At 28.8% G+C, this 15,189-nt stretch overlaps 1 protein-coding gene and 1 long non-coding RNA gene across 2 annotated transcripts; one reads left to right on the top strand and one right to left on the bottom strand.

Moving 5' to 3' along the window:
• Positions 1-142: 142 nt before the first annotated feature.
• Positions 143-2,745, top strand: LOC107885919. Its single transcript, XR_001680577.2, has 5 exons — positions 143-663; positions 789-866; positions 1,091-1,165; positions 1,268-1,367; positions 2,304-2,745. It is a non-coding gene; the product is annotated as an uncharacterized LOC107885919 (long non-coding RNA).
• An 823-nt stretch (positions 2,746-3,568) lies between these two features.
• On the bottom strand, positions 3,569-4,236 carry LOC103311894. Its single transcript, XM_008191728.2, has one exon. It carries the CDS (start codon positions 4,209-4,211, stop codon positions 3,597-3,599), a length of 615 nt encoding a protein of 204 aa, XP_008189950.2. The 5' UTR covers positions 4,212-4,236; the 3' UTR covers positions 3,569-3,596.
• Between the last annotated feature and the right edge of the window lie 10,953 nt (positions 4,237-15,189).

Below are 15,189 nucleotides of genomic sequence, written 5' to 3'. Positions count from 1 at the left end.
ACTAATAGTAGTACCTACGTTGTATTATTTAATTTAGCTAATTTATTTATTTTATTTAGTATAACTTTTAACTATTAAATATTTATAATTAATCATTAATATTATTTACTGTATTTATTGTCTTTTGTTCTAATATGTTTTAAATTTTTTGTGTGGTATTAGCCATATTACCTAATTAATAATTATTACTAATTATTACTAATTACAATCTTTTTTTTCCTTTCGAACATTTCGTGACGACAAATAGTTCCTAAGTTAATCACCTAGATGGTACTAGTAGGCAGTCCATAACATATCGCAGTTTCGTAGCCGTTTTCTGCCTGCGCAAAGCATAGGCCGTTGGGTAACCAGTTTACAAGTATATCTTTAATCGTGGTTAGAGGACAAGTCAAAACATCGTTATGCGGAAGGGGACAAGTCATATTATAAATTATTATTTTCCAAAATAGCGTTTGTTTACATTGTTATTAATAATAATTATTATATTCAACTATCATTGTTCCAAAAGCATACGAGTGACATACGACTAAACGACTTGACATGATTCATAATTTGAGAAGTAAAAAGTATTATTATTTTAAAAAAAGCTTTTATTTACGTTGATTATACACAATATTCATACAATGTCAAAAAGAATTCAACGAATGATGAATCTGGCCAGTGGTAAGTGCTATTTTATTACTTATTACTCATATTAATACATTAACATAAAAAATGAAACAATATGAAGTAGGTAAATAAATTATACTAAACAATTATAATTCATTTCCACTTTCATTTGACTTTAGATATAAATAGATTTCAACCAGTCAAGAGGAAACTGCTGTTTACAAAAAAATGTAAATCCTACAAGAAAACATGTACAGGTAATAAATAGTTTTTTCCTTTTAACTAATTTATTAATAATTATTATATTGTATTAAGTGGTGTATTTAAAACTCCAAAAAATGTACGAAGTTTTATGAATTATTTTTATTATTCATAATATTATACCTATGTATACCCATTAAATTTACCAATGATTTATTATATGACTTAGCTGTATTTTTAAATAAAAATATTTATATGTTTTGTATTTATGTTTCTAAAGGAATGGGTGAATAATAGTGATCCATCCTATATTTTAAATGAAAATAATCATGAAGTTGATCCATGTTATAATAATGTATGTAGTATGTCATATTATTAATTGATAAAATAATTAAATAGGTATTTTCATTATTTTAGATTAAATAATAAAATATATTGTTTTAATTTTGCTATTTAGGGTATGGACGAGTGTACTTATAGATAATAGTATAGTGAACATCAATGGTGAAGATTATACTATAGTATTTGGAAATCAGTCCACAGACGTTCTACATGAGGTAAAAACTACAATATTGTATCTTATAGCCTTAGTTAAAAAAACTAATCAATTGCAAAATCAATGTTTAATGTATATTTTAGGTAGTTTGTAGGCATAATAATATTGTTTAGGTATTTTTTTAATTTTATAATAACATTTCTTTTTTCATTTCTTTGTTTGAATGTCTTTAATGTGAGCAAAAGTACATCTACCTATTTTACATTGCAATATAAACTTTTCAGGAGTATATTAATAGTTTTTGATCTATAAATTTTATATTTTTAAATAATAATAAATTAACAACTCTTTATTAAAAAATATAAACTATTAGCCATTAGGTAACCTCGTAGCATTGATTTTAGAATATTAATATTAATATTTTTTTTTAGTTTATTCTATAATCAATGCTCGTAGGTAACTATAAACTATTGGTGAGTTATTTAGTCACACAAAAGATAAAAATCTAGCAATATAATCATTATTTGAATTCTAATATACTAATACAATGACAACAAATATTTTGTTTAATTTCAGGTTAATAAAAATTGGTTATGTTTATTGAAAAAAGTATATTAAGTTATAATTTATTAATTAAAATTTAATATTTATGAACAGATTAAATTTTATTTTGGGAATTTTTCAATAAGATACACATTTAAATTTAACAAATAAATTGTATTATAAGTGTTATCTATTTTATACAGTTTAATTAATAATTTTTTTTAGATTTAATATATTAAATGCATTTATTGTATTTATTTTGTATTGATTATATTTTAAAATTATTTAAACATAGGTGTTTCATTCAGTTTGGGTTTATAGAACTTAAAAGAAAGACACATTTTAAACTGTATAATAATAATTAATCTTATATTGTTTATAAACTCATTAATTGACCCTACTGTACCTATATGTACAGAATAATAATATTTTTTTTTCTTAATTTCTGTATTAGATTGATGACATCAACAAATGGAACTGCAATGAGAATGAATATGAGTTAAAAAATCCACTATTAATACCCGATGAAAGCTAGAAAAGTCCCAATAAATCAGATACAATAAGTGTGATTCCCGGGACTCCAGATCATAATATTAAAGTAGGGCATGAGGAAGGTTTGATCAACGATGAGGAGATAGATAATAATTTCATTGCAAGAAAAATTAGAATTAGTGTTAAAGGTGACACAGTCGATTACCGAAAATATAGACAGTTTAAAAGAAATTCTGGTCAAGAATATACCACTAATAAAGGTAATAAAGTTAAAGGTCGATCTTCTGAGCCATTACCAAAGGTTGGAGATAATATTATTACTATCTACAAAGAAAAGTTGGTAGTTAATAAGTATTTACTATTTAGTATACCCTTATACTTTTTATTACAGTTTAGTTAAAGTTTGTTTTTGTTTTTTTTATTTCCTTATACTTTTTATTATAATTTAGTTAACATTTGTTTTTGTTGTTTAAATTGTTTATAATATTATGAATAAACAAAATATATCATATTTATTATTATTTATTACGTATTAATTGTTTTCGATAAACTGTTTTTATTCATTACCTACCTATAAGAAAATAACATACAAATTGTTATATTATATTTTAAAAACCTAAACTTGATAGAAATGAAAGTTATTAATAAAAATAGTAGGTACCTACAATATTATAAGTCATTCTATTAAAATATTAAATATGATAATAGTAACAAGTCATAAAATTAAAATTTTATTGATGACTATGGTGACAAGTCACATACGAGAAAGGAGATAAGTCGTTTTATTATTAATTTTAAATGCTAAACGGTATAAGTCATTAAAAAAATTGATAAAAACTATTTGAGTTCCAGTAAATAATTTAAAAGAATGTATAATATTTTAATAAATATATATATATTAAAACCGACTCCAATTTAAAGCATTTAATAACATTTTATGATGTTTTTTTTATCTCCTGAAAAGTAGCTGTTTTTGACTTGTCCCCCTTTACATGAACTCCGTTCATTTTATCATCTTATAATAAATTGTAATTTGTAAATATAACACTAGCTGACTCGACACGGCGTTGCCCGTGTGTTAGTTTCTTTTTTGGCATTTTCATAGGCCGTGTGTAAGTGTTTAATTTAATTGTATTTACAGTACTAATATTACATGGAATTCACAATTTAATTTAGCAATTGTTATAGCACTATTAGATTCGTTGATAACATATATTTATAGGCTGTGAATATTGTTATTATTTTTTTATTATTATTATAGCACCTCCTTATAGACTACATTGGTTGTTCTTCCGTTTGGGGCAAGAATGACTAAGATTGTAGGTGAACTAACTCTGGAGCATGCCACATAAAATTGCCCATGCGTAAAGCAGTCATCACTCAAGTCAATTCCTGCTATCTTCAATGACTGCCCTTGCGACTTATTTATAATCATTGCAAAAGATACCTTGATAGGAAACTGCAGTCTTTTAAATTCGAATGGATAGTTTGATGATAAAAGTGGTATACACGGTATAAACGTTGATTCTCCTTGAGCACAACCACTAATTATTGTTGCCTCAATGACATTGTTTTGGAGTGCTTTCACGCACAGTCTAGTACCATTGCAGAGTTTGGGTGGATGAAGATTTCGCAACAGCATAATTGGAGTTCCTATTTTAAAGAATAATTTATGTAATGGAAAACCAGGGGGATTAAGTGTGTTGAGGAACTCCACAGGATAGTGAACTGCGTCATCTGTCGTCAGTACCATGTCTATAGACTTATACTCCATTTCTGTCCCCTTAAATGATTTAAGAAGAATTTCATTAATCACAGCTGCCCTGTCATTTTTGGGGGTCAAAATAGCGCGCTCACATAACCAATCCATCGATTTGTTTTTTATATCGCAATATTAGGATAAATTTGAACTATAAGTTCTTGTAGTGTTGTAACTACTAATTACTAAACCTAAATCCTTAGTTATAACCAACTACCCAGCTAACTCGGGAAAATCTCCATCTCCTATATTGATTGGAAGTTTAGAGAATTTTCCAGCTGTGACATCACGATCACCTCCCAGGTGGACCCTCATATTCTTGTTGAGAGAAAGTTGTTCTATTAACGACCATAAATAAGAAGCTTTTATGCAAGCCTTAACTTCATCCGCTCGACTTTCTCTTGGTATAACTGGTAGAGTTTGCTTAAAGTCTCCAGTTAAAAGAACAGTTACTCCTCCTATCACTTCATTATTGATTCTTATATCTTTAAGATATCTATCAAGTGCCTCAAAACCCCTTTTATGCGCCATAGTGCTTTCATCCCAAACAATAAGTTTACAATTGCGAAGCACTTTGGCTATATTACTTTGTTTTGGTATATTATACATTGGCGTTTCAATGTTAATGAGATCCGGAGGAAGTTTGAATGCTGAGTGGGCCGTCCCCCCCCCTCCAAAAGCGTAGCAGCAATGCCAGAAGATTCAACAGCCAAAGCAATACAACGATTGCTCCTTCTTTATGTTAAAAGCAAGTTTATAAGAAAAGTTTTTCCAGTTCCAACAGGAACATTTAAATAAAAAAATTTTCCAGTATCTGAATTAATGCTGTGCATTATCTGACTATAGACATTGTATTGCTCGTTTTTCAGTAAGCCCTCGTTGCTCACTACTACTTTTTCAGGTCGTAGTTTATCTCTCTCTGATAGACTATGTTTTTGAAGTTATTTTCTGTCCTTGTTGGCTGAGGTAGCCCATAATTTGATATACTCTGACCTCCTACAGCAAGCACTGCACCTTAAATTTGTATCAAACATTTGTTCTGAGCCTCATATTTTGGTCAGCATCACCTTGCAAATATCTAATGAGCATTAGTAGGTTTTCTGTCTGCACGGATGACGACTTTAAATTCTTTACAATTCTTTTGCACTGCATTAATCGTGGTCTTAAATTGTTTTTTTCATGGAGCATACTTTGCAATTGTGTGACCAACCCTGGTTTGACGTCAGGAAAATTGGCGCACCTTAAGCGCACTTCCCTCTCATCTTCACTTACAAAATAAATTTGTAAAAATTGGGCATTCTGATAAGGTTTATGCATGAGACTCCCTACCAAATGATACACCTGTCCTTGAACTTTGAAAGTAGGCATAAATCCTTCTGTTACAGTTTTTTTAGCCCCGAATGATGTAATTTGAAAACAACCATTGTATTTTCGTGTAAGGTCCATAAAATGATTATGATGGGGGTGTCTGTCCATAAGCAGGCTGTTGAGAGGATCCGGCAAATGTTCAAAAGATTGGATTGCACTTTGCCATGATTGCAGCACATTCCGGGGGTTTCATCTTTCCATTTAAGAGCATTGCAGTAATTGCACCCATGGTTCATGAAACCAAGAGCTATAGTTTTATCTGCCTCATAAGCCAGGTCAGGATTGTACGCCATTCCCGAGATGACCATTATTTTCCAAGGAAGTGTCAGTCTTTCAACTTTTCGGCGAGGATTAGTATGCTCATATAGTCATATCGAGACCTAGCAGCTCTGCCTACCTCAGGATTATCTAGCTGGTACCTGGCAACTGCAGATCTGTTCACTAAAGGATTACGAAGTGCATATGTCTTTGCCGCGTTTTTAAGTTGTTTTTTTCTTATATTGCCAGTGTATCTGACACGGCATTTTCTAAGCTTTTTCATGGATAAAGAGAAAGGTGATTGCTGTAATGTGAAATCTCTCTGATTGATCAATATTTCTGACTCATGTGGCAGGTAGACATCAAAATGGCCCTAGAGAGATTTTGCGTAAAGCCCATTCTCAAGACAGGGTAACCTTCAATACCAAAGCGCTCATAGAGCTGACAATTGCGGTAAATATCAAAAACGTAGTGGAACAATTGTCCAGCGACAACCAATTCACATAAACCACCATAAGTATATAATTGAGACATGTTAGGTAAATACTCAGCGGAACTCATATTGTTGTCGTGAGACATGATAGAAAACTCCGTCCAATTTTTTGTGACGTGGCTCTGCACAATAAGCTTGCATACTTCTCTGGCCATTTGCTCAGTGCCGTGCATAAGATAGGAGAGCGAATTAAATAAACAGGCACCATCTCCTGTAGTAGGTACAACGATGTAAGATACCATTTCCCCATTCACATTTAAAAACTCGAATGTCATATTAAAGTTTTTAATGAAAAAAGTTTTATAATTAAGTGATCAATTCAGTTAACGCCAATTTATAATTTGTAATTCGTGTACCTACCGCACAAAAATAACAAACCGAATTTTATGTGCTAAAAAGCTGAATAACCTGGCAACCAAAAGAAGTCATCAATAAACAAAAAGAAATTTTCAATTTCCACCGTGAATCTTAAGATCTTTGTGTGACCGCCTCTTCAAATATGAATAATGAATATCAGAAAATCTTTTCTTATTATCACTATTCCAAATATCAAGTACGTACGTTTCATATTTTAAAACCAATATTATATATTTAAATGAAATTTTGTTTGATAGATGGCGCCACTGTTGTATTCTTTTAACCCCCTTTTACCCCCTTAGATGTCGAATTTTGAAAAATCCTTTCTTAGTGCGCTCCTACATTGCTTAAGGAATCTCTGTACAAAATGTCAAGTCTCTAGACCCAGTGGTTTAGTCTGGGCGTTGATGAGTGAATGCCCCTATATGTCTCCTACATGTATACTAGCCGACCTGTTACAGCTTCGCCCGTGATTGGTTGTCTATTTTGTCTCTAGACGTTGATATGTATAATTTTTTATTCAAATTTTATCGTTTAATGTGATCGGAAAGTAAATATAAAAAATGGTTAATGAAAACGTATTGAAATGTTTCTAGCGGTAATAATGATAAATATATTTTTATCAAAAATAGCTGATCCCGTGCACTTCGTTGCCCGTTAAATGTAGGTACCAACTCTATATGACTCAAACTTTGTTAAATTCGTTATTTAATAATCGGTGTATGGTGTTCAAAACTTATCTTAACTTTTCCGTGGCCCAGAATAAAAATTCTGGTTCGCAGCAGTATATTATCAGGTAGGCAATCTACCTGCGGTAGATCGCGGATCCCGTGCTGTTTGTACGTAAGTGTATGAATTAACTCTTAAGTATCAAAGTTATACCAAGTTTGTCGTATTCCACCTATGGTAGATTAATATAATCAATTAATACAAAATCCTAACCTAATATCAGATGAATAAAAAAAACCAAATTTAACCATTCCTAAATTAGTCTGTCTTCTTCCTAGAGGTTTAATCTACACACAAACATTCATACCAAACTGAACCCGTGCACTCCGTTATCAGTAAAAATTGAAACTAAAAAAAAATTATGATTGTTCAACTGTTTTTGGATGTAACTTGCTACAATGTTCAATAATTTGATTTGGTGCTAGCTTGTACCTGAACTGCCTTAATAACCAATGGAAACCAATAATAAATAAATACTAATTTCTACTGTAGACTGTAACCAATGGCAACTATTTAAAAAATAAATAAAAATTAAATTTTCAATTTCCATCATGAATCTCGAGATCCCTGTTTGAGCACCTCTTTAAAATACAAATTTCGAAAAATCCTTTCTTAGTGCGCCTATACATAGTAATAAGTACATTTACTGAAAATTTCATATCCATAGCTTCAGCAGTTCCGGCTAGGCGATGATGAATCACCCAGGACAAGTCTTTTTATATATACAGATAGATAAATGTATTGCATATTGTTCACTAATATTGTAATTAGGTTTACGTATAGAAACAAAAGTTTCTGTTGACATTTCTATAGACCTTCCATGCTTTACCATATATTGATATAAATGAAGCAAAATTTATCTGAAAATTCGCTAAATAATGAGCCTTGCTTCATTATAGATAATATGGTAAAGTGTGGAAGGTATACGTATAGGAATTCCAACAGAAATTGTAATTCCTATATGCTATTTAAAACCTAATAACATTTCTAGATAGAAACTTAAAATGTACTCTCCTTACTGAAGTATATACTCCAAATTTATACTTACTCACCTCCCTCCCAGGGCCACAGCCAATTCATAGTCCTGGTTATACCACTGGAGAATACGTCATGTATTTTCAAGCTATAAAGCATTTAACAAATATAATCACAGGTAATAAGGTTAACAATCACAGAATCATAAATAATATAAATAAAAGTTTAAAATAGTGGTCAAAATAGTATTCTAATTTGTCAAACTAGAGGAGCATTCTGTGTATAGGATGATTATTACCATACGAGGTAGAGTTTGATGGAACATTTACTTTAATAAGAATAATATCATAAAATATAATATAAATTATTAATATTTTAGACTGACAGACTACGAATTAACAGACTCATATTCTGCTCAAAATCGTGTTTGATATAGGTACAATATGATTTATCATTGAATTAAAACTTTTATTAACACCATTAATTCCAGTGAACCACTTGTATCTTACTATGAAGCAGAGTAGTATCCAACATTTCATTGTTATACATCCAAATTTATTAAATATTAAAAATATTATATTATACAAGTTTTTAAAGATTTTTTTTTTAATGTTTTGAAATCAGAACGTCCGAATTCCGAATTAACCAAAATTCGTAACTCATAAGACATTCGTTTTATCCAAATACTTTATAACATTTAATTTATATGTCAATTGTATGTATTTTGCGTCGTCAGTTTTTTGATACCTAATAATTATTATTAACTTGCATATAATATATTTCACCATTTCGAGTTGTAGGAAATGAGTTTTCGGTCTAGAAAACAATGGAAATGGAAATTTTATATTCTTGAATAATAATAATCATAAAATATTTTGAGAGTTGAAATAATAATTATTTATAATATTCTAATGAAAATCTTATAAAAATGTGAAAGTACATAGTATTATAGTTTTCATATTATAAAGTTTTTTTCTGGAAAGGGTACCTACTATAATTAACATGCATATTACTCCATTATATTAAGTTTAACAGTACGACCTGAATGTTTGTTTCAATTTTTATTCTTATGTTTGAAGTTTGAATAAATAATTCAGGTGCAAAGCCCTGAAAAAGAAACTATATCAATTATTATTCTATTAATAATTCTGTATGATATTAATTTTGAGCATCATGTTATTTCTGTTTGGCGTATTGGCCTAAAGCTGCAGTATACCTACTTATAAAATATGATGTTACCGTATGATTAAAAACAGCTCTGATTTCAACTAGGTATACCTAATTAAAGCGATAAAAGCAATTTCATTGTCCTATATGGCTGTATATCATAATTCATAATATTATGGTGATTATAACTATATACAACCAGTATGGAAGTTTACAAGTATTTTCCTTCAAATGACTTTATTATAGGCATTTAGCATTGATTATAAATACTAGTATCTATTAATAATTATAATCAATGGTATATTGGTATTATATGGGTACATTTTACCGAGTAGTATACTTTGTCTAATTATTGGCAACTCACAGTCCGCTTACTAACTAATATTTAATTTATTGAGACGTTGTTTATATTATAATATTAAATAGGGCATCACAAACGTATTATGATTTGACATAAACGATAAACGTTTGATGCTATAAATCAGCATTGATTATAAATATTATAAATATTTATAATCAATGGAATCAGTAATTATTACAACGTATAGATACCTATATATATACCTAATATTATAGTGTCTGTCTGCCTCATTATTATCTATAAAGTATAAACTCACAACGATTGGTATTATTACCGATCGCTCCTTTGAGCCAAGTAATATTAGTATAACACGGTATGCACTTCAGCACTATATAGGTAGTATGCCCTTATATTATAAGCTGATAAGTTCGTTATGATTTAATATCGCGTGCCTTTGACGTCTTAAGCGTGACGTCTCATATAAAACATACATAGTTTACTTAGGTATGTCACAAAATAAATAATAAAACGATAGTAATAAAAGTAAAAACAATAAACGGTATTCAATCTTTTATTATTTTAAAATCCTCAAAACATTTTTGTATCATATTTTTGTTGTGTTCGTTTCACGTGGCTTCTTCAATATTGTTTATCACAAGTAGTATTTTCAACGTTCAGTATAAATATTTGAATTAATAATTGTGTTATTATAGAGATTCGACACCCAAATGGCCACAAGTGCACTACAGAAATATTATATTGTTATTATAATGCGATCAATAACTAATAATCAATATTGTAATGTGCAAATCAAAATACAAGTGATATATTTATTTAATTTATGTATTACCTATATACAACAGGATCCATTGAAGTGTCTGCAGACTGCAGTTCCATACTCATTATTTTCTGTAACTTTTTTGGAAAATACTTTTTTACATAATTTTATGGCATTGCAATACAACACTTTCAAATTTTTATTGTTATAGTTTTCATGTTTTTTTTACTTTTTGAACGACAAAATTTGCATTTTTAATTTTATTATATTCTTAAGTACCTAGAATATTTTTCGGATAATTTCATTACAAAAAAATCGAATTTCTAACCAGTATCTAGTTCATTAGTGATTTAAAGTTTAAATGAGGAGAGTATTAGATTGGCACAGGAGTATCCGTAAAATGATTGTCCACTCTTCCGCTCATCTAAATAATATAATATAGGTACTTCTTATAACTAATAAATTAGGTATACCTACTTGTTCGAAATTCAAGTTATAGATATCTAAATTCTCCAAAAAAAGTTGTATTTCGGAAAATGGATAATAGAAAATTAAATTATAAATGCAAAAAAAGTTATAAAGTTAAAAAATTATAACGACAAATATTATTGTTAAAAAATATAACTTTTAAAAAAAAAAGTCAGTTTGCAATCTCTTTAAATATCTTCAAAAAAGATAAACCTTTTCAAAATAATGAGTAGACAGAGGTACTTATTTAAATCAACACGATTTTTGAAAAATATTAATCTTTCAGTTTTGGTGAAGTCTCATATATAAATTAGATATCTGCAATTACTTCTTTACTCAGAAGTATTTAGTATTGCAAGATATTCGTTACTCGACATTTTTTTTATTCTCTTTGTCTTTCTCTTTCCAGTATAGGTCTATCCACCTACGTCTTTTTTAAATGTCCCTTGTTATTAGCCTGATTTGTATCAGTCATTATTATTAAATAATATGCCTGGTAATTAATATTTGTATACAACATTCATTCAAAATTTATCATTTTTTATCAAACATTGTTATGTTCATCATTCATAATTTATCACCGGTAACACTTTGAGCTAGTCCGTTCTGACTATAAATTCAAATACATAAAATGAAATCCATTATATTTTCTGTCTGTAAAAAAAAATCAAATTTTTTTCAATATTTTCATACCTTTTCTAATTTCTATGATAAGATTATGTTTATATTATGTATCAAAATTCTATACAAATATAATATAGCCTACTCATTTCACTGGAATATCAAAAGCATTCGAATTAAGGATCCTTATAACTTTATTGAACCTTTAGTAATAATATATACATAAATAGGTATAACCTAGGAATAACATTTGATACCTGGTCTCCGCATACACGATACACATACACATAATATAGTTACTGTTCTATGCATATCACGGACTAAAATATAATGGTCTGGAAACGTCATGAACGGTGGAGCGCGGGGGATGGGTCGCAATTGTCTAGTTAATCGTACACATCGATCTCGAGCGCCATCTATAGTACAACTAAATGTTCCCAAATTACCAAGTTAATTTTTAATTTGCCGCACAATTAATGTTCTATACTTAAATCAATTTATGTTTAGTTATTTGCTTAATTTACTTAAATGTAAATTTTAGTTTATAATTTGATAACTATTTTTTCATTCGGTCTTTAAAAATTGTTTGTACATCTAATTTTAATATATTATACATTTTAATTACAAAATGCGTGTATGTTCTGTGGTTCGATGTACTAGCATAAAAAAAATATCTCTACATAAAATACCAAATTACTTAAAATTAGCTTGGAATACTGCTGTAAGTAAAGTGAATAATAAAAAAAAAACCCTTGAAATATGTTTGCTCAGAACATTTCACTTGTGATGATTTTATAACATCATACTCTGTGCCAAGTGATATCTGCAGCAGTGTGAGTATCGTAGATGGTAGACCAATTTTAAAGAGATATAATATGTATATAGGTAATTTAGTTTTGTAACTTTAATATTTAAATTATACACAGTTTATTAGTCAAAGGGTGAAACCGGGTTTAAAGAAAGGGGCAATACCTACAGTATTTGTCCATGAGAATCTAATTTCTCAAAGTACACAAAATATTATAATACTATTATATTATAATATTATAATATTATAATAATACTAGAGTATCTAATTTACAATGTCAAACAGAAACATTTAGAAGGGAATTATCCAGACAAGAGGTATCATTTAAAACTAATATATTTTTATGCTTAATTGTTATGAAACAAAATATGTTAACTTTCAAATGTTTATATCTTAGTCCGTGATGCATATAGACAGGTACCAACGTTGCGGGGACGTTGTAGGAATATTGCAGGGACGCCGTAGCGACGTTTTAGAAATCATGACTGAGGCCGTTCGGAACACATATACCAGGAACGGCAGGAACGTATGCTGCGACGTCTTGGCCGTCGGACGGTGCCTACAGCTACTGCCGCCGCCGTCGCAATCACTGGCACCAAAATATGGTTAGCAAGTAGTGCGTGCGACCCTAGTACACGGAGACCGCAACGTATACCCGGACCCACACTTTTTACACACTTATCCTCATCCACAGAAATCAAAACGGAGTTTTTCGAATTCTTTGTTTTAAAAATTTAATTATTTTAATAATTTCAATATTAAACATTGAAATTCTTATTTTCACACATTTTTTTTTCAGGCATCCTTAATTATTTTGAAAGTTTTTTTTGTACTTAATCAATTATTTTTATTTATTTTTCAGTTTTTAAACTACATTTTTTTTAGTGCAATCGTGATTAGAAGTAAAATTAACTTTAAAAAAAAAAGTATCTTTTCAGTATCTGAATACTAATATTCAGTATTAAAAGTATTAATAGTAATAATTTATAACAAAAATAATAACAGAACAGGTTATGACGTAAAATAATGGGTGTAGTTTATTAGTTAGTACCACGAATTAAGACATAGGTTAGGTTACCCTAGGTAACCTAGGTATTTGATATCTGGATAAATGCTTTTATAAATGGTACCTACATACCTACATGATGCCATGAATCATGATGGTATTGATGTACCTTTATGAGTTATGAGAAGCCAGTTTTATCCCTTTTAGCTAATATTAGTATATCACTATAGAATATTATCACTTTCAGGACAACTGATTAAAAACATAAAAAAATAAAAATTGCTTGGTCATTTCGATATACCTAATTTGCACATTTTCTAGATTTTTACGGGTTTTGTCAAAATTTGAACTTTAAATACTTATAAACAAAAAATTGTGAAAATTTATTTTTAACATTTTTCTATTGTCATTGTATCAATATATTAAGAGCCTTGACACCTTGTATTAAATTTTGACACTTTTTGACCCATGTGCAGTAGGTTACAAGTGGGTCACTGTAATGGATGGTGTTAAATTTAAATTCAATGATATATTTCATTGTATTAGAAAAATTATTCTGAGCGAAAACGGTCAGTCAGCTTATGATATTACTAAGTATATTTGATAATATTATTGTGAATAAAGTAATTTATATAGAACCTAGGTATTTACGTGGGACCTTGTTTTAAATTTTTAATCCTTAGCTATATAAGTTGAACATTTCATATATTTTTAACTATAAATAATTATTAAATTTTAAATTTGATATATTTTGTCAAAATTCGAACTTTAAATGCTTATAAAAATAATTGTGCCTATATATTTTCAATGTTTTTCAACTGCTGTTGTAAAAATATATCAGGAGCCTTGCATTACATTTTCGCGCTTTTTTTTCCCAACAAATAAATTTTTATTGATATTTAGAGAAAAAAAAAACTAAAAAAAATTAAAACTGACAATGTCCGTAAACAGCTTAAAAAAAGTCAAAATATTTTCAAAATTGTATAGTGTATAGAAAATGAAAATATGAACATTCAGGGAAATTTTCATGTATCTGCAGTTATTCGTTTTTGAATTACAACGATATAACAAAATCCACTACGTGAGAAATGGAGTGATCAGTGAATATCCAATATTGTAAAAATAAGAAATTTGAATGCTCATAAAAATTTAATTTGATTTGCTTGAAGACATTTTTTTTTTATAAAGATAGACGAACTTTTGAATGATCTTGTATTACATTTTCAAATCTTAGATTTAAAAAGAAAAAAATGTATGTATTTCTACCTCAAAAAAATTTGCAAATTTTTGTCATTTTTACGTATTTTGTCAATATTTGAACTTTAGATGATTATAAAAAAAAATTGTGATAATGGATTTTTAATTTTAGATTCTGAGTGGAACGATGAATGTATTGATTTTACAATGATGTGTGTTTTTTTATTTTTTTTTATTTTTTTATTTTTTTTGTGTCTGTGTACACGATAAGTAGTCGAAATAATGCTTCGATTTTCAACTTCAGTATCTTGTTCGATCAGAAAGTGAATATCGTTGGTGCATTGGGAGGTCAAAATTTAAAATTCCCAGTAATTTTCAAAAGCGCCGTAAAAAACAAAAGAAAAATTAAGGAAAAACGGGAATTTTAACGCAAAATCGACTTTTCACAAAATTGAATTTGGTTTTTGGGGTAACTTTAAAACAAATGACCGTAGATACATGAAATTTTCAATGGTTGTTTATATTTCCATTTTCTATACACGATAACATTTTCAAAATATTTT

The sequence above is a fragment of the Acyrthosiphon pisum genome, chromosome A2, assembly GCF_005508785.2.
Source record: "Acyrthosiphon pisum isolate AL4f chromosome A2, pea_aphid_22Mar2018_4r6ur, whole genome shotgun sequence".
Classification (NCBI taxonomy): Eukaryota; Metazoa; Arthropoda; class Insecta; order Hemiptera; family Aphididae; genus Acyrthosiphon; species Acyrthosiphon pisum.
This window is presented reverse-complemented; position numbering and strand designations above follow the sequence as displayed.

What these genes read in the sequence shown, in the direction of transcription:
- LOC103311894 (XM_008191728.2), bottom strand. Translation starts at nt 4,211, where the DNA reads ATGGATTGGTTATGTGAGCGCGCTATTTTGACCCCCAAAAATGACAGG.